Source organism: Mobula birostris, chromosome 2 (assembly GCF_030028105.1).
Source record: "Mobula birostris isolate sMobBir1 chromosome 2, sMobBir1.hap1, whole genome shotgun sequence".
Taxonomy (NCBI): domain Eukaryota; kingdom Metazoa; phylum Chordata; class Chondrichthyes; order Myliobatiformes; family Myliobatidae; genus Mobula; species Mobula birostris.
The window spans coordinates 10,873,721-10,893,291 of record NC_092371.1 but is presented as its reverse complement, the minus strand read 5'-3'; the positions used below and the strand labels follow the sequence as shown (position 1 = coordinate 10,893,291).

At 46.7% G+C, this 19,571-nt stretch overlaps 2 protein-coding genes across 5 annotated transcripts in view; one reads left to right on the top strand and one right to left on the bottom strand.

The window, feature by feature from the left end:
- The window catches only part of LOC140212195 (E3 SUMO-protein ligase PIAS3-like), a 42,297-nt gene extending 36,761 nt beyond the window's left edge, over positions 1-5,536 (top strand). Inside the window, exons 14-15 of one of the 2 annotated variants that reach the window (XM_072282883.1) lie at positions 3,935-4,120; positions 4,251-5,536. In XM_072282883.1, coding sequence (XP_072138984.1) covers positions 3,935-4,120; positions 4,251-4,508 — 444 coding nt within the window. In that variant the 3' untranslated portion in view covers positions 4,509-5,536. The remainder of the gene's footprint in view (positions 1-3,934; positions 4,121-4,250) is intronic. The other variant, XM_072282892.1, reaches the window with a different exon arrangement.
- polr3c (polymerase (RNA) III (DNA directed) polypeptide C) overlaps positions 5,099-19,571 on the bottom strand; it is a 27,625-nt gene continuing 13,152 nt past the window's right edge. For all 3 annotated transcript variants that reach the window (XM_072282925.1, XM_072282942.1, XM_072282933.1), the window contains exons 7-15: positions 18,688-18,780; positions 17,834-17,914; positions 15,529-15,580; positions 14,917-14,977; positions 13,793-13,943; positions 13,234-13,335; positions 11,677-11,726; positions 7,351-7,500; positions 5,099-6,409 (exon numbers count right to left, since the gene is read on the bottom strand). In XM_072282925.1, the coding sequence (XP_072139026.1) occupies positions 6,310-6,409; positions 7,351-7,500; positions 11,677-11,726; positions 13,234-13,335; positions 13,793-13,943; positions 14,917-14,977; positions 15,529-15,580; positions 17,834-17,914; positions 18,688-18,780 (840 nt within the window). In that variant the 3' untranslated portion in view covers positions 5,099-6,309. The remainder of the gene's footprint in view (positions 6,410-7,350; positions 7,501-11,676; positions 11,727-13,233; positions 13,336-13,792; positions 13,944-14,916; positions 14,978-15,528; positions 15,581-17,833; positions 17,915-18,687; positions 18,781-19,571) is intronic.

Sequence of the window (19,571 nt, the reverse complement as noted above, 5' to 3'; positions counted from 1 at the left end):
TCAAACGAAGGAATGGACAAAAGTGTCTGATAACAATGGGATTGAAGCTGTGCTTGAGCCTAGTGGTTGGTGCTCTCAGGCTTGTCACCTCATATTCCATCGAGGGAGTCTCCAACCTAATGATGGCATAAACATCAATTTTTCCTTCCAGTAAAGAAAAATTCCCCTTCCTCTTCTCTTCTGTACCCCACTCTGGTGGCCTCTTACCTCTTTTTATCTGCCTATCACCTCTGCCTGGTGCGCCTCCTTCTTCCCTTTCACCATGATCCACTCCTCTCTCCTATCAGATTCCTCCCTCTCCAGCCCTTTGCCTCTCCCACTGTGGCTTCACGCATCATCTTCTAGCTAGTCCTCCTTCCTGCCCCCACCACCTTATTTTAGCATCTTCTAACTCCTTTCGAGACCTGATAAAGGGTCTCGGCCTGAAACATCAACTGTTTATTCATTTCCATTGATGCTGAGATGACCTCCTGAGTTCTCCAGCATTTTGTGTGTACTTTGTATCTTCTGCCTGTTCTGTGGGTGGGGGGTGGGAGTGAGGAGAGAATGGTTAGAACAGAAGGGTCCTCGATTATGATGGCTTGTGGGAATTGTAGACGGAAGCAGCGAAGGGGAGCCTAGCTGATTTGTACAAACCACTTGCATCAATGGGAAAGGGAGGACAGAACTCAGACTTGAAGCAACTCTTTTCTGAGGCAATGATACGGTTATAGTGACTACCCAATTTTTAAAAATAATGCTGAGGCTTTATAAAGCATTGGGTCAGAAAGGGCCTGAAGGTCATTGGGGATCCGAATCACCCCAACCACAAACTGTTCCAGCTGCTACCATCCAGGAAACAGAACTGCAGGATAAAAGCCAGGATCAACAGGCTCCAGGACAGCTTCGTCCACTAGGCCATCAGACTGCTTAATTCACGCTGATACAATTGTATTTCTGTGTTATATTGACTGTCCTGTTGTACATACTATTTATTACAAATTATTATAAATTGCACATTTAGAGATGTATCATAAACATTTTTACTCCTCGTGTATGTAAAGGATGTAAGTAATAAAGTCAATTCAATTTGGATATAGTGATCACAATTCTATCTTCTTTACCATAGCATTGGAGAGGGATAGGAACAGACAAGTTAGGAAAGCGTTTAATTGGAGTAAGGGGAAATATGAGGCTATCAGGCAGGAACTTGGAAGCATAAATTGGGAACAGATGTTCTCAGGAAAATGTATGGCAGAAATATAGCAAATGTTCAGGGGATATTTGTGTGGAGTTCCAATGAAACAGGGAAAGGATGGTAGGGTTCAGGAACCATGGTGTACAAAGTCTGTTGTAAATCTAGTCAAGAAGAAAAGAAAAGCTTTCAAAAGGTTAAAAAAAAACTAGGTAATGATAGAGATCTAGAAGATTATAAGCCTAGCAGAAAGGAGTTTAAAAAAGAAATTAGAGCCAGAAGAGGCCATGAGAAGGCCTTGGTGGACAGGATTAAGGAAAACCCCAAGGCATTCTACAAGGATGTAAAGAGCAAGAGGATAAGACGTGAGAGAATAGGACCAATCAAGTGTGACAGTGGAAAAGTGTGTATGGAACCGGAGGAGATAGCAGAGGTATTTGATAAATACTTTGCTTCAGTATTAACTGCAGAAAAGGATCTTGGCAATTGTAGGAATGACTTACAGTGGATTGAAAAGCTTGAGCATATAGACATTAAGAAGGAGGATGTGCTGAAGCTTTTGGAAAGCATCAAGTTGGATTAGTCTCCAGGACCAGATGAGAGGTACCCCAGGAGGCGAGGGAGGAGATTGCTGAGCCTCTGGCAATGATCTTTGCATCATCAATTGGGATGGGAGAGGTTCTGGAGGATTGGAGGGTTGCAGATATTGTTCTATTATTCAAGAAAGGGAGTAGAAATAGCCCAGGAAATTATAGACCAGTGAATCTTACTTCAGTGGTTGGTAACTTGATAGAAAAGATCCTGAGAGGCAGGATTTATGAACATTTGGAGAGGCATAATATGATTAGGAATAGTCAGCATGGCTTTGTCAAATGCAGGTCATGCCTTATGAGCCTGATTGAATTTTTTGAGGATGTGACTAAACACATTGAAGGTAGAGCCGTAGATGTAGTGTATATGGATTTCAGCAAGGCATTTGATAAGGTACCTCATGCAAGGCTTATTGAGAAAGTAAGGAGGCATGGGATCCAAGGGGACCTTGTTTTATGGATCCAGAATTGGCTTGCCTACAGACGGCAAAGAGTGGTTGTAGACGGGTCATATTCTGCATGGGGTACCTTATCAAATGCCTTGCTGATGAGGAAGTGGAGGGATGGGTTAGTACATTTGCTGATGACAGAAAGGTTGCAGGTGTTGTGGATAGTGTGGAGGGTTGTCAGAGGTTACAGCAGGACATCAATAGGAAGCAAAACCGGACTGAAGTGGCAGATGGAGTTCAACCCAGATAAGTGTGAGGTGGTTCATTTTGGTAGGTCAAATATGATGGCAGAATATAGTATTAATGGTAAGACTCTTGGCAGTGTGGAGTATCAGAGGGATCTTGGGGTCCAAGTCCATAGGACACTCAAAGCTACTGTGCAAGTTGACTGTGTGGTTAAGAAGGCATATGGAGCATTGGCCTTCATCCACCGTGGGATTGAATTTAGGAGCTGAGAGGTAATGTTGTAGCTATATAGGACCCTGGTCAGACCCCACTTGGAGTACTGTGCTCCATTCTGGTCGCCTAACTACAGGAAGGATGTGGAAACTATAGAAAGGGTGCAGAGGAGATTTACAAGTATGTTGCCTGGATTGGGAAGCATGCCTTATGAGAATAGGTTGAGTGAACTTGGCCTTTTCTCCGTGGAGCGACAGAAGATGAGAGGTGACCTGATAGAGGTGTATAAGATGATGAGAGGCATTGATTGTGTGGATAATCAGGGGCTTTTTCCCAGGGCCGAAATAGTTAACATGGGAGGACACAGTTTTAAGGTGCTTGAAGTAGGTACAGAGATGTCAGGGGTAAGATTTTTTACACAGAGTGGTGAGTGCGTGGAATGGGCTGCCGATGATGGTGGTGGAGGCGGATACAATGGGGTCTTTTAAGAGACTCCTGGATAGGTACATGGAGTTTAGAAAAATAGAGGGCTATGGGTAACCCTGGCTAATTCCTAAAGTAAGTACATGTTTGGCATAGCATTGTGGGCCGAAGGGCCTGTATTGCGCTGTAGGTTTTCTGTTTCTAATTCAGTTTGGAGTACTGTAAGTTTGGGGCTCCTTATCTAAGGAGAGATGTGCTGGTATTGGAGAGGGTCCAGAGGAGGATCACAAGAATGATTCTGGGAATGAAGGGGTTATTATATGAAGTGGAATGGAAATACATGAGAACATTTGGCTAGAGTTTAGAAGAATGGGGGAATCTCATTCAAACCTATTGATTATTGAAAGGCTTAGACAGTAGATGTGGAGAAGATGTTTCTTATAGTGGAGAAGTCTAGGACTGGAGGGCACAGCCTCAGAATTATAAGGACATCCCTTTAGAATAGAGATGAGGAGGGATTTCTTTAGCCTGAGGGTAGTGAATCTGTGGAGACCAAGTCATTGGGTATATTTATTTATGTATCATATATTGAGGTTTGGTTAAATCTCCCTCTACACCATCTTGTAAACGCCTGTCAATTTTCATTGATTCTATGTTTCTTTGTATCTACTGTGAATGCCCACAAGAAAATGAATCTTTATATGGTAACGTAAATGTATTTTGATAAGATAATAAATTTGAACTTTGAGAAAAGTGCAGAGGAGACCTGTTGGGGGGGGTTAGAGACCAGTTTGTGTGTGTGAGTGGCTGGGAAAGTGTCTTGTTTTATAATGATAAACTTTCTGTTACATGTACATGGAAACGTATTGAAATGCGTCATTTGCATCAAATCGTATCAGCGAAGGTTGTGCTGGGCAGCCTGCAAGTGTCGCAATGCTTCCGGTGCCAACGCGACGTACCCACAACTTACTAAACCCAACCCATCTGTTTTTGCACTGTGGGAGAATCAGAGTACCCAGAAGACTCCCACAGAGAGAACGTACAAACCCTTTACAGGCACCAGTGGAATTGAACGCAGGTCACTGGTACGTTACGATAACCACTATGCTACTGTGCTACTCTACTTGCACTTGCGGGCTGCCCCCAGCACACCATCAAACGACGCATTTCACTATAATTGCAATGAATAACTAAATCTGAATGATCTGCCCACAGAACCAGCGGCCGATTTCCAGCAACTCCTCTGAGAACCTGGATCCTGTGCGTTCCTCATTCAGCCACTTCTTCCCGTTCACCTCCTCGCCCCAGTTCGTGGAGAGTGTCATCGGCCCCACCCGGAGCGTGCACGGGACTACCGGCCGGACCGGTAGCATCACCTCCAGCAGCCTTCCCAGGGAGAGCCGCCCACCTTGTCACACCGCTGCTGCTGGTGCAGTCCCCAGCAATGTACTGGACATCATCTCCCTGGACTGAGGTGGCAAGCCTGATGATGGGCAAGCACACCCAAACGGGAACAGGAACATGCTGGGATTTGTTCAGAGTCCGCAGATCCAGGCAGCAATATACCAGGGGAGTGTTTCACTCTGTCACCAGATCAGTAAATTCCAGGCATCAGCCCATTGCCAGGTTAAAAAAAAATCCCATTGATCTGGACCTATGCTTTAGGACTTACTTTTTGCCATGATCCCAGTACCTATACAGTGAGAGGGGGATAGGCAGAGCCACCCAACACAGACCTTGTCTGCTCTGGAGGGTAACACGGGGGAGTGTGACTGAACTGAAGACATTAACTGTCTGTGTCTAGAATCAGTGCAAGTCAGTTACCTGCAGCACAGAAAGCGGGGAACAGAGCTCGAAGCTTGCTGCTATCCAGCTCACTCACACCAGAAGGGACTGACGCTGCAAGCCCCCACAGAAGCAGAAGATTCCTATCTACTGGAAAGGAAGGCCTAACCCTGATTAATGACCCCCTATGACATCAGGAAGAATCCCTGGAATTTAGGGAGAGATTCCCAACTCTCCCCCCCACCCAAAAAAGGAGGCGCTGTCATGTTTTTAAAAGCAACTTGAATATATTTTCAATGTTAATCTTTTCCCCCTTTTTATAAAACTTTCTGTACAGAGAAAGCAAATGATCTATTTTCAGGCCAAGACATTTTGTAAATATTATAAAGTATTTTAAGACAACATTTCCAAAGACACACTTTTAAGCTAAATGAGGCTGAAAGCTTGATTGTGCCTATCACATGCAGGTACTGTATCTCTGCTTGTACATTTAACCGCATAGCTTTCAGTGAATATTTCTGCAGCAGAGGGACACCAAATGCCACAGGTCAAAGGCCCCGTGGGTGAAAGCTGTGGGGTGATGCCCCGAGGTGGTTACTTTGCCACCCATGAGACAGCTGGTGTAGATGGGGCAGGGGCTGTTAATTTTAGAACTGTTCACTAGACCTCAATGTATCAACCCAGTTATTGTAATTAAAGGACACAAACACTAAAAAGGTGTTGCTGTTATTTCAAGATTTGATGTGAATGTTGCCCTGCATCGCTGACAGCTCTATAATGAACAGACTGTAATGCACCATTTTCAAGGCATGGATCCCTACAACACACAAAATTCTGGAGGAACTCAGCAAGTCTGGCAGCATCTTTGGAGGGGAATAAACAGTCGACATTTTTGGGCTGAGAAAAGGGGACAGAAGCCAGAAAGAGAAAAGTGGGAGAGCACAAGGATGTCACTTTAGAACGGAAATGATGACGAATTTCTTTAGGTAGAGGGCAGTGAATCTGTGGAATTCATTGCTCATTGATACAGACAGCTGTAGAGACTATGTCATTGGGTATATTTAAAGCAGCGGTTGAGAGGTTCTTAACTATAAAGGCATCAAAGGTTGTAGTGAGATGGCAGGAAAATGTCTGGAATCCAGAGGCTCAATGTAACACATTAGAGTCCATTTCCCTCCATGGATATTCTGACCTGCTGAGTTGCTCCAGCATCTGTTGTCTTGAATCCAAAATTCTGAGGCAGCGCCTCTCTTCAAAGACTTCAGCTCAGTGAAGACTTCCCTGTCCTTGTGCCCAAAACTGTTTATTGGCACAAATTACTGTCTGCACATTATTGAAAGGCTGGCCAACGCACCAAAAGAAATGACCTTTTATTAAGCTGGTAGATTGGGCTAATGTCCCAGCCACTGGGCTGCCTTCTGCCCCAACACAGACTCAAAGTGGTGAAGTTGAGGTGGTCTCTGACATGGTGATTCTTGTTCCCTCCAGCTCACCGTTTTGGTGGAGCCTCCTTTTCGATCCGGGTCGTGGCAATGTAAGATTCCAAAACAAATATTGTCTCGTCCACCTGATTCTCACTCGAATCCAACCTGTGGGATAAAGACCAAGAGAGTCGGTATCCATCTCTTTGACGTTGAATTTTTGCAAACGCCGCAGGATTCAGAAATTGACCCAGTGCCCAGATCAAATGAAGAATACAGGGAGAGAAAGTTCTGGGGCAAGAATAGGCGATCAAGTTGATGGGGTTGTTAAGAAGGCGTATGGTGTGTTGGCCTTCATTATTCGGGATTGAGTTCAAAAGCCACAAGGTAATGCTGCATCTCTGTAAAACCCTGCTCAGACCATACTTGGCAGTATTTTATTCAGTTCTGGTCATCCCACTATAGGAAGGATGTTGGAGCTCAGAGAGGGTGCAGAGGAGATTTACCGGGATGTTGACTGGATTAGAGAGCATGTCTTGTGAGGGCTTGGGCAAACTAGGGTTTTTCTCTTTGGAACAAAGGAGGATGAGAGGAGACGTGATAGAGGTGTACAAGATGGTGGATAGAGGCAAGGAGAGGGTGGACTGCCAGAGACTTTTTCCCAGGGCAGAAATAACTAATCCAAGAGGGCAAAACTTTAAAGTGATTGCATGAAAGGGGGATTCCAGGGGTGTTTATTTTAACACCGAGTGGTGGGTGCATGGAATGCACTGCCAGGGATGGTGGTAGAGGCAGATATATTAAGGACATTTAAGATACTCTGAGGCACATGGATGGAAGAAAAATTGAGGGTTACATAAGGAGGATTAGTTTCATTTTAGAGTAGGTTCAAAGGTTGGCCAACATAGTGGGATGACGAGCCTGTACTGTTCTATAGCTTTATTTGTATCTGCCTTTACTGCCACCCCTGTCGGCATGTTCCACACACCTTCCACTGTGTACCGGCCATCTCCCACGCCTTCCCTCCCACCACCACTGGTGTATACACATCACCCTGGTCAGACCACGGCTCACACCCTCCACATGCTGCAGGCTGGCTGGGTGCTCACATGTTGACGTTGTGTTTGAGCGTCTCCAGCTGCTGTTGCTCGGGTGCGGTGATCATCTCTTCTATCTCCTGCAGCTGCACCTCCTCTGCCCCCGTCGCCTGCATCGACGCCATGATGGCCTCGATTCGCTGGGATTTCTCCAGCAGCCGCCTGGAAGAGGAGATTAAGATCATTGATCTGGTGCACACAGATGTTTGAGATGATAAGGGGCATAGATCAAGTGGATAGGCAGACTTTTTCTCAGGGTGGAAATGTCTGACACAATGGGGCATAACTTTTAAGGCGATTGGAGGAAAGTACAGGAGGGATGTCAGAGTGGCGAGTCTGTAGAACACCCTGTCAGAGGCGATGGTGGCAGATACATTAGGGGCAGATACTCAGAGGCACCTGGATGACAGAAAAATGGAGGGCTATGTAGGAGAGGAGGGTTAGATTGATCTTAGAGTAGGTTAAAAGGTCAGCACAACATGGCCTGTATTGTGCTGTAATATTCTATGTTCAACATCACAGAGGTCATTCCACACCACCCTGAACCAGGTTCTAGTGTGGAACAATCTTTGCGCTCAATACCAATGTGAGCTTTGTATGTATGTGTATGCCACTGTTGAGTCTATCCATTTTCACCTGAACAACACTGCCCGATACCACCCACGCAGGGATCTTTTAACTATTGCAACACTCTTCTAGCCAGCTAGCCTTGTTCGTTCTTCCAAATTTCTGCTGCCCCTTAGCCTAACTTTCATTCCCTCTGTTTCTTCCTGGTGGAACAACATCTAAAATTTAAATTCCTTGCGTTTTTATCCAATCTCTTCTAATCTTTGTGCTCCTCTAATTTTTCACCTTCCCAGATCTCCACGCTTACTGCCTGCAACCTAATTTCTACAATTCCCTCCCAAAATATGTCTGATTCTCCTATCCCACTTGTTCCTCAAGTCTTCCATCTTTAGGCTTTGGCAGTAGGTTACAATGGACAGGATTCAGAGCTGGGCTGAGAAGTGGCAGATGGAGTTCAACCTGGAAAAGTGTGAGGTGATTCACTTTGAAAGATCAAATTTGAAGGCAGATTGTAGGGTTAGTGGCAGAATTCTTTGCAAGGTGAGGTTAGAGAAGGATTTTGGAGTCTATGTCCATAAATCTGTCAGTTGCTCTGCAGGTTCATAGGATTGTTAAGAAGCCAAATAGTGTAATGTCCTTCATTAGCCAGGGGAGTGAGTTCAAGATCCACAAGGTAATGTTAGAGCTTTTGTGGGAGAGTATTAAGTTGGAGTAGGGCTAATTATGAGGGTATTAGGCAGCAACTAAGAAGCATTAATTGGGAACCTCTTTTCTGGCAAATCCACATCAGATATGGAGGGTATCTAAAGATCAATTGCATAGAGTACAGGAAAGGTAGGTTCCTGTTAGAAGGATGGACGGGGATGGAAAGATGGGAGAACCTTGGATATCCAGAGAGGTGATGAATTTAGTCAAGAGGACCAAGGAAAGCTTTGGAAATTAGGATCAAACAAAGCACATGAGTATGATGAAGCCAGAAAAGAACTAAAGAAGGGAATTTGGAAAGCCAGGAGGGACCTTGGAAAGGATTAAGGTGAACCCCAAAGCATTCTATACATACATCAAGAGTAGGAGGATAACTAGGGAGAGGGTGGAACCACTCAACAATAAAGGGGGAGTGAAACATTTGCTTGGATGCAGAGAGAGTGAGTGAGGTACTTCATGAGTATTTTGCTTCAGTATTTATCAAGGAAAAGGATATGGAGGACCAGGATATCAGTGCTGAATGTATAAATATGTTAGGATGTTTAGAGGTCAAGGAGGAGGAAGTGTTGGGCTTCCTAACGAGTATTAAGGTGGATAAGTCCCCCAGGGCCTGATGGGATTTACCCCAGGTTAATGGAGATGAGGTTGCTGGGCCCCTGACCGATATCTTTGTGTCCTAGCCCCAGGTGAAGTCCTGGAGGATTGGCAAGTGGCTCATGTTGTACCTCTAGTTATGAAGGGAACCAGGGAAAATCCTGGGACCTATCCACCCGAGTCTCAAATCAGTTGGGGAGGGAGGGAGACAGACAGACAGCATGGCTTTGTGCGTGGCAGGTCATGTCTTACCAACTTGATAGTGCTTTTGACAAGGTGACAAGAGTGATTGATGAGAGTAGGGCAGTGGATGTTGTCCAGATTGATTTTCATAAGGCGTTTGACAAAGTCCCTCATGGGAGGCTAATCCAGAAGATTTTTCTGCCAGAAAGTTCAATTTTTATAACCATATAACAATTACAGCACGGAAACAGGCCATCTCGGCCCTTCTAGTCCGTGCCGAACTCTTACTCTCACCTAGTCCCACCAACCTGCACTCAGCCCATAACCCTCCGTTCCTTTCCCGTCCATATATCTATCCAATTTAACTTTAAACGACAACATCGAACCTGCCTCAACCACTTCTGCTGGAAGCTCGTTCCACGCAGCCACCACTCTCTGAGTAAAGAAGTCCCCCCTCATGTTACCCCTAAACTTTTGTCCTTTAACTCTCAACTCATGTCCTCTTGTTTGAATCTCCCCCATTCTCAATGGAAAAAGCCTATCCCCATCAACTCTATCTATCCCCCTCATAATTCTAAATACCTCTATCAAGTCCCCCCTCAACCTTCTACGCTGCAAAAAATAAAGACCTAACTTGTTCAACCTTTCTCTGTAACTTAGGAGATGAAACCCAGGCGACATTTTGTCTCATCTGTCCACAGAATATTGTTCCAGACGTGTTGTAGAACGTGAAGGCGGTCTTTTGCAAACTTGAGATATGTAGCAATGTTTTTTTTTTGGAGTGCAGCGGTGTCCTTCCATGAACACCATTCTGGTTCAAGTGTTTTTCTCACAGAGGACACACAAACAGAGACTTTATCAAATTCCTGAGATTTCTGCAGGTCTTTTGCTGGTACTCTTGGATTCTTTTTCACCTCCTTGAGCACTGCATGTCCACTCCTAGGGAGAGTGGTAACAGTACTGAGTTTCCTCCATTTGTGGACTGATGAACACTCAGATCTTTAGAAATGCTTTTGTAGCCTTTTCATCTACATCGTGCATCTCTACAATTCTTCCAACATCCTCTGAAAGTTATTTTGATTGAGACATGATGCACAAACAGATCTTTCTTGAGAAGAGCAGGCTCTGTCAGTAACCTGACTTTGTGTGCCTCTTTTTAAATATAGGGCAGGGCACTTCTGCAACCCACACCTCCAATCTCATCTCATTGATTGGAACACCTGACTCCAAATAGCTTTTTTGAACCGAGACTGTGATTGTTTAAATGGCATACTCAGTATTGATGACAGGAAGCACAATGCCTGTGTGTTATTACTTTATGCAGATTGTATTTGTTTATTATTGTGACTTAGATGAGTAATGCAGAAAACCAGGTAATTGCAAAGGGTTCACAAACTTTTTCTTGCATTTGTAGATCAGTTGCAGATAAGGGCCGAGAAATAGCAGATAAGAGTTGCACCTCAGTAGAGTAAATGCAAGGAAACAGCACACTATTAAGGGCAAGATCCTTAACAGTGTTGCCGAGCAGTGAGACCTTGGGATCCCAGTTCATAGCTCCTTGAAAGTGGCTACACAGGTCGATAAGGTGGTTACGAAGCTTATGGAATGTTTGCTTTTATTAGTCGGAGCTTTGAATTCAAAATTCAGGAGATTATGTTGCAACTTTATAGAACTCTGTATAGGCCACATCTGCAGTCTGGCTGCCCCACGCTAGGAAGGATGTTGAGGCTTTGGAGAGGGTGCAGAAGAGGTTTACCAGCATGCTGCCTGGTTTAGAGGGAGGCTGGATAAACTTGGGTTGTTTTCTCTGGAGCGTCAAGGTCTGAGGAGGTTTACAAGATTATGAGACGATAGATCAAGTGGACAGCCAGAGACTTTTCCCAGGGTGGAAATGACTAATACAAGGGGGCATAATTTCTTATTGGGAAGTATAGGGGGATGTCAGGGATAGTGCAATGAGCTGCCGGGGATGGTGGCAGAGGCAGATACATTATGGACATTTAACAGACCCTTAGGTAGGCACATGGATGATAGAAAACTGGAGGGCTATGGGGGAAGGAAAGGGTTAGATTGATCTTAGATTAGGTTAAAAGGTCAATACAACATTGTGGGCGGAAAGGCCTGTACTGTGCTGTAATTTTTACGTTAAAAAAAAAAGCCCATCAAAAATTTGGTTCTAATTTTGACCCCTCTCCAGCCCTTTACCTGCGACTGGAATCCTAGCATTTCACCCCCTCCCCCCAACCCGCCTCCCAGCCTAATCCAGGTCACCGTCCCTCTCATACTTACTTATTCTCTCGAGTCTCGTGCTCCCGGCGAGTGATCAAGTTAACCACCGTCTGTAATGAAATGCCTACAATCAGTCCAGCAGGAAGCATAGACACAAACGAGAACCACCTTCTCCTGCTGCTTTGCCAAAGGACAGAGTGGGGCTGAAGGCGATGGAGAATTCAGAGCTGCAAAGGGACTTGTGAGTCCTCACGCAGGAATCCCTGAAGGTTAACTTGCAAGTTGAGGCGGCGGCAAGGATGCAGTGTTAGGTCTTTATAAGACACTGGACCCCTTATCTAACATCCTTTCCAATGTGCTGGCAAGATGGAATTACAATTTAAGGGGCTGCTCTCATCTCTCATTTCCACCCAGTTTCCTCCCCACTCGTGGGTTAATTAGCTACTGTAAATTGTAGATAGTGAAGGGATTTCAAAAAAGGGAGCTGGGAATTTCCTGTGAGAGTAGCAAGTTGGAAGGCTGCGAGACAGGAACATGAGGGAAATAGGATTGAACTCCATTGACTAAGTGGCCTTCTAGTCAGAGAGAGATAAGGCCATAAGACATAAGGGCAGAATTAAGCCAGTCGACCCATTATCATTCCCCCCCGCGCCCCCCCCCAGCTTTTACACAGATAGTATTTGAACAACTCTCACACACACACAAAAACTCCATAATGCGTCGTCTCTTTGGATGCTGAAAAAGCATTCGATCGAGTCGAATGGAAATATTTATTTAATGTTTTAGAGAAATTTGGCTTTGGTGTTAATTTTAATAATTGGATTAGAATGATATACAAAGCTCCTATTGCTACTGTTATTAATAACTGCAGGTCTCTCTTTTTCAGCTTTCACGGGGGACAAGACAAGGTTGTCCATTAAGTCCTTTGTTATTTAATTTAATATTAGAACCCCTTGCTACTGCTCTTCGTGAAGTTCAAAATATTTATGGGATTTTTGTGAATGAGACCATTCATAAGCTTTATCTATCTTACGTACATGGAAAAATACAGTGAAGTGTGTCATTTCGTGTCAACAGCCAGTACAGTGTGTGAGGATGTGCTGGGGCAGCCCGCGAGTGTCGCCACACTTCCAGTGCTGACATAGGATGCCCTCAGCTCACTGACCAAAACCCGTACGTCTCTGCAACGTGGGAGGAAACTCACGCAGTCATGGGAATTGAACCTAATCGCTAGCATTGTAAAGTATTGTGCTAACCGTTATGGCACTATGCAGTGAGGGCAATTTACAGTGGCCAGTTAATCCAGAGGGCGGGCAGACTGACACACACACAGCCAGAAGTTAGGATCGAATCTGGGTTTCTAGGGGTGCACCCGCTGTGTCCCCCAGTGTTGTTAACGGATCGGCTTTACCAGTGTGGCATCGAAGTCAGGAACTCACTAAACCTTCCTGCGTTTGGAAAGTGCCTGGAACTGGTGTAACCACGGGGACCATAGGAAAAGCTGTGCTTTCTCAGAATAGGCACAATGGGCTGAATGGTCTCCTCCCACAACGGCAGCAGATACCGAGGAGCAAGCAAGAGGCCGGGCTGGCCTCGCACGGCCGTGCGCGGAGTCACCTTGTAGCAGCGCTGCAGTATCATGCGCACCGTCGCCTGGAAGTTGACAGTGTACAGGTAGAAGGTTCTGGAAGGAGCGTGATCCGGTGTCTTGGGGATTTCCTGCAAGAGGAAAAGCGCGGCAGATCAAGGCTGGAGAATCAGTGGGGGGAGGGTCACCGAGGACCGGAGGCAGAGACAGAAGGCCAGGAAATGGATGGGTAAGACAGGGGGACAGGAGGGGTGCAGGAAGCAGGGGGAAGAGACGGGGGGGTGGGAGGGACAAATGAGATGGAGGGGTGGGTAATGGAGGAGTAAGCGAGGTGGCGAGACAGAGGTAGGAGTGTGGGGTAAGATGGGGAGAGACGAACTGTGTCAAATAAGATTGAGAGATTGAGGGGCGAGTTGGAGGGGCAGGAGGGTGTGAGTGAGTTGGATGTGGAGGGGGCGAGTAATTTGGCTGGCGAGGGGAGAGACGGATGAGCGGGAGGCAAGGAGGGATGAGGGACTGAGGTGGAGGGGTGAAACATGAAGGGGGAGAGACAGAGGGATGGGGTGGGAGTGTGATGTGAAGTTCCACCTGCAAGGAGATGAAATTCTCTGATAACATCCGGTACATCATCTCCTTCGCTTCCTTTGCCGGGATCATGGCAAAATCCTCCACCTGCTTCTGCTCCAGATGCCGCTTCCGAAGCAGGAGACGGAATATGCGGGCCGACCGCGAGCCGAACCTGTGGTGGGAGCATAGTGCCCGTTAATCCATAAAGCTGGCTAACCCAAATCCCCCCCGGCCCCACCATTCAGTCAAATCTGCCAGCCTGGCTCCCGGGGTCTTTATAAACCTCAGTAACCCTTTCCCCTCTCACCACAGAACTATTCTCTTGAGTTCTGGACTCCCCTAGCCTGAGGGAAAAGACTGTCCGTCGACCCACCTTATCAATGTCCCTCATGATTTTATAATCTAGTGGGAAATTGTTCCAACTATCCAAACTTTTCTGTATCTATTCCAACTTAATCACATCCTGAGGTACTGTATAGGGAGAGTCCAAGCCAGAGACTAGGGGTTGGAGGTCTGATGTCTGCGACTTTGAGAGTTGGGGGCAAAGGACTGTTCATTGTTTTGGTGTAACAAACAAAGCTAATCTTTATCGTTGAACTCACCGCAGAGGGTGGTGAATCTCTGCAACTCTGTACCCTGGAGACTGGATCACGGTTCAAAGTACGTATAATATGTACAACTTGGAAATTCACCTTCTTACAGGCAGTCACACAAAACGAAGAAACCCATTTTTTAAAAACTGCCCACTACCAACTGTGCCGGTCCAAACAATAAAAAGTAAACAATTAACACTCAGAACTAAAGTTCATGAAAGTGAGCCCACAGCCACGAAGCTGGTCCAGGAGCCGGTTAGTTGCAGGCCACAGTCTCGGTTCAGTGCAGAGACGAGTAAACCTCATTGAGCAGCGAGCTGAGCACTGGCCCCGACATCCTGAACTTTTCAGTTTGGACCTGCGCTAAATTGGCCAAACATTAGCTCACGATAGATATTAAAACACCCTCTCCATTCCTATTTTGGCCTCAGGACTCAGAGATTGCAGCACATCACTGGTTAAGTCACCTTGTGCTGTAGCCATTATCAGAGCCAGGGCACTGTGTGGCCAGGATAGCAGAGGCCAAATGGGCCAAGTGACGCATCTGCTTACCGTTCCTGCACGACTGACTCCACTGTTGCACAGGCCAGAGAAGCGAGAGCCCGATGGAGGTCGGAATGACGTCAAGGAATGCTCAGCCTCACACAGGCATCAACACCGCCCCCTTGAGCGCCTCCCTAGGGATATAGCCGGATACCGACCCTTGTCTCCCGGGCCCCTCCCTCAGCGAGATTTCTACTCCACTGACCCTATCTCACTGTACCGTGGTGTCCTCCCTCTTGGAGGCCTACCTGTGCAGTGACCTGTCTCTCTGTATACTGACCGGTGTCCCTCTCAAGGGAATATCTGTATACTCACTGGTCTCTCTCAGGGGAATATCTCTCTCCCCTCCCTCTTCCCCCCCTTCCCTCTCACTCTTTCTCTCCCCCCATCTCCCTCCCTTTCCGCTCTCTTTGCCTCTCTCTCTCAATACCTGTATACTGACTGCACTCTCTCTTACTGATCAGCGTCCCACAGTAGTTCTCTCAGGACTGCTCTAGCTCCCTCAGAAAGCTGAACCTTTCGGAAACGTTTCCAAGTGTTTGTGGGTTTAACAAGTTTGAGGGAGGGTCCTTGCGACAGTGTGGAGGGGGCAGGCTTCTGCGACATTCTCAGAAAGGATACTGATTACAAACATGCCACCACCGCTCTCTCCGGTCTTCCCGACAAACTCCATCTACAAAAAAAGGCAAAGAGCTCATCATGGATCCACGGAGAATGGAAGAACACGGGATTACGGAAGTGGGAATGGGACAACTCCAGGTGCAGACACACTCAACCCCGTCCTTAGTACCCAATCAGTCACAAGTCCGCACCTGTCTTTGTGGGGCAGTGGCCCCCCAGATATGGGTGTGTAAGGGACGTGGGGCCATTCGGCCCCTCAAGCCTGCTGCATGCACTGATAAAGTCATGGCCGCATCAATTACCTCAAGTTCAGGTTTGACTATACATATATATAACCAAATGAAACATTCCTCTAGACCATGGTACACCCACAGAACGTATATCACACTCAGCACATACACTAAAATATTACCATAAATAAGCTGATAAAATATAATTCAAATTGCATGTGAAATGTGCAGCAGAGGGAAACAGCTTCCTGTCGCAGTGGCGGGACCTTGGTGGTGGCAGGGTAATCCTTCGTCTCCCAGCCCGAGAAAAGAAGCTGTTACCCAGTCTGGCTTCGGTACCTCAACTTCCCACACCAACCTCGAACAGACGGTAAAACACAAACACAAGAGATTCTGCACACGCAAGAGGAACTCAGCAAGTCGGGCAGCATCTACGTAGAAGAATAAACAGTGTTCCAGGCCGAGACCCTTTATCAGGAAAGGAAGGGGGAAGGAGGTCCTGCCTTCTTCCTTTCCAGTCCTGATGAAGGATCTCACCCTGAAATATCGACTGTTTCTTCCTCTCCGTTGAATGGGCGGTGACTGTCTCCCCAGGCCTCTGAGGCAGACACTCTGCAGATTAACCACCAGTGAGTCCTACAGCACAGAAACATGCCTTTTGGACCACCACGTCCACGCTGAACACCAGCAAACAGAGAAACATAGAAAATAAGTGCAGGAGTAGGCCATTCGGCCCTTCGAGCCTACACCGCCATTCAGTATGATCATGGCTGATCATCCAACTCAGAACTCTATACCTGTCTTCTCTCCATACCCCCTGATCCCTTTAGCCACAAGGGCCATATCTAACTCCCTCTTAAATATAGCCAATGAACTGGCCTCAACTGTTTCCTGTGATAAGAGAATTCCACAGATTCACCGCTCTCTGTGTGAACAAGTTTTTCCTCATCTCAGTCCTAAAAGGAAAGGCTTCCCCTTTATCCTCAAACTTGTTCTGGACTTCCCCAACATCAGAAATAATCTTCCTGCATCTAGCCTGTGCAATCCCTTTAGAATTTTATATGTTTCAATCAGATCCCCCCTCAATCTTCTAAATTCCAGCGAGTATAAGCCTAGTCGATCCAGTCTTTCATCATATGAAAGTCCTGCCATCCCAGGAATCAATCTGGTGAACCTTCTTTGTACCCGCTCTATGGCAAGAATATCTTTCCTCAGATTAGGGGACCAAAACTGCACACAATACTCCAGGTGTGGTCTCACCAAGGCCTTGTACAACTGCAGTAGTACCTCCCTGCTCCTGTACTCAAATCCTCTTGCTATAAATGCCAGCATACCATTCGCCTTTTTCACCGCCTGCTGTACCTGCATGCCCACTTTCAATGACTGGTGTATAATGACACCCAGGTCTCGTTGCACCTTCCCTTTTCCTAATCGGCCACCATTCAGATAATCTGTTTTCCTATTCTTGACACCAAAGTGGATAACCTCACATTTATCCACATTAAATTGCATCTGCCATGAATTTGCCCACTCACCCAACCTATCCAAGTCACCCTGCATCCTCTTAGCATCCTCCTCACAGCTAATGCCGCCGCCCAGCTTCGTGTCATCCGCAAACTTGGAGATGCTGCATTTAATTCCCTCATCTAAGTCTAACCCCCTACATTAACCCTATTCATCAGCACTGGATCCTTGCCTTGAGGATTCAAGTGCTTGTCTGGATATGCCTCTCTGCCTCCACCACCCCCTCAGCCAGTGTGTTCCTCACCCCTACTTCCTCCCCCTCACCTTAAATCTGTGTTCACTATTAGGTGCCTCATAGGAAGGATGAGGAAGCTTTAGAGAGGGTGCAGATTTCCCGGGATGCTGCCTGCATTAGACAGCATGTTTTGGTTCAGCGAGCTGCAGATATTCTCTTTGGAGCGATAAAGGATGAGAGGTGATTTGATAGAGATGCACAAAATGATAAGCGGCACAGATAGACTGGACAGACAGCAGCATTTTTCCAGGGCAGAAGTGGCGGAGATGGAGGAAATTAACACTCTCCAACACAGGGGGAGACTTTAAATACCCACCGGGTCGTCGCTTAGCAGCGTGAGGTACTGGTCCAGGACCTGTTTGGAGATGTTGTATCCGGAAGGGAAAGCTCGGAATATCTAAACAAAAACAGAATTCTGAGTAGTCAATGCAAGGAGAAAGGCGAGCAGTTTCACTCTATCCAAAGCATGTTATCCCGGCTCCGAGAGTGTGTGATGGGACAGTGTAGAGGGAGCTTCACTCTGTGTCTGACCCCAGGAATGTGTGATGGGACGGTGTAGAGGGAGCTTCACTCTGTGTCTGACCCCGGGAGTGAGTAATAGGACAGTGTAGAGGGAGCTTCACTCTGTGTCTGGCATTGGGAGTGTGTGATGGGACGGTGTAGAGGGAGCTTCACTCTGTGTCTGACCCCGGGAGTGTGTGATGGGACAGTGTAGAGGGAGCTTCACTCTATGTCTGACCCCGGGAGTGTGTGATGGGACAGTGTAGAGGGAGTTTCACTCTGTGTCTGACCCCGGGAGTGTGTGATGGGACAGTGTAGAGGGAGTTTCACTCTGTGTCTGACCCCGGGAGTGTGTGATGGGACAGTGTAGAGGGAGTTTCACTCTGTGTCTGACCCCGGGAGTGTGTGATGGGACAGTGTAGAGGGAGCTTCACTCTGTGTCTGACCCCGGGAGTGCGTGATGGGACAGTGTAGAGAGATCTTCACTCTGTGTCTGGCATTGGGAGTGTGTGATGGGACGGTGTAGAGGGAGTTTCACTCTGTGTCTGACCCCGGGAGTGTGTGATGGGCGGCCGTAGAAGAAACCTCACTCCATAAGCCCACTTTCACGAGTTGCTAAGTATTCACTAACACCCCACAGATACAGCAGCGCCTCACCCGTAAGCTCACCTCGTTGGACGAGAGGGGTTGTGTGTGCGAAGAGTTGGACGAGGTGGTGACTTCACTGAGCCTCAGCATGGTCCTGACTATTTCACTGCTCGTCTGTGGGGAACAGAAACACCGCAACAGTCACTTCACGCCCCCTCACTCTTTCTGTGGCACTCCCTCTCCAACGAGACAAGCTGTACATCTAAAGAGGGTATCCAGAGACTTTTTCCCAGGGTAGGAATGGCTAATTACAGGGGGCATAGGTGATTGGAGAAAAGTATAGGGGGTATGTCAGAGGCAAGTTGTTTTTAAACAGAGGTGGAACATGCTGCCAGGGGTGGTGGGAGAGTCAGATTAGGAAATCTTAAATGGGCATGTCGATGATAGAAATATTGAAGGCCATGTGGGTGGGAAGGGGTAGATTCATCTCAAAGGCCAGCACAACATTGTGGGCTGAGGAGCCTTCACTGTACTGTAGTGTTCTATGTTCTATATTAAAATATCATTTACTTGTTCCAACTTTAGAACAGGGACCATCTTGTTCTCCTCGTGCACAAGCCAGTGAAGTGTGACTGAGGAGCACGTGCCCAGTTAATCGACCACTACAAAAGAAAGCGACGTACGTTAGGGAGAGGGAGCTGGGATAATTGATGAGTGTAGGAGTTGTGTTCTGTACAAGGCGTTGTGTTCCGTTCTGGTCACCTCATTAAAGATAAAGAGACCGAAGATGAGCTTTATTTGTCACGTACAGAATTGTGCATATTAGAATCAGTTCATCATCTCTCACGTTGTTTTTGTTTTGCCGCAGCAGTACAGAGAAATACGTAGAATTACTACAGTACTGTGCAAAAATCTTAGGCATCCTAGATATTTACACGTGTGCCAAAGACTTTTGCACAGTAATG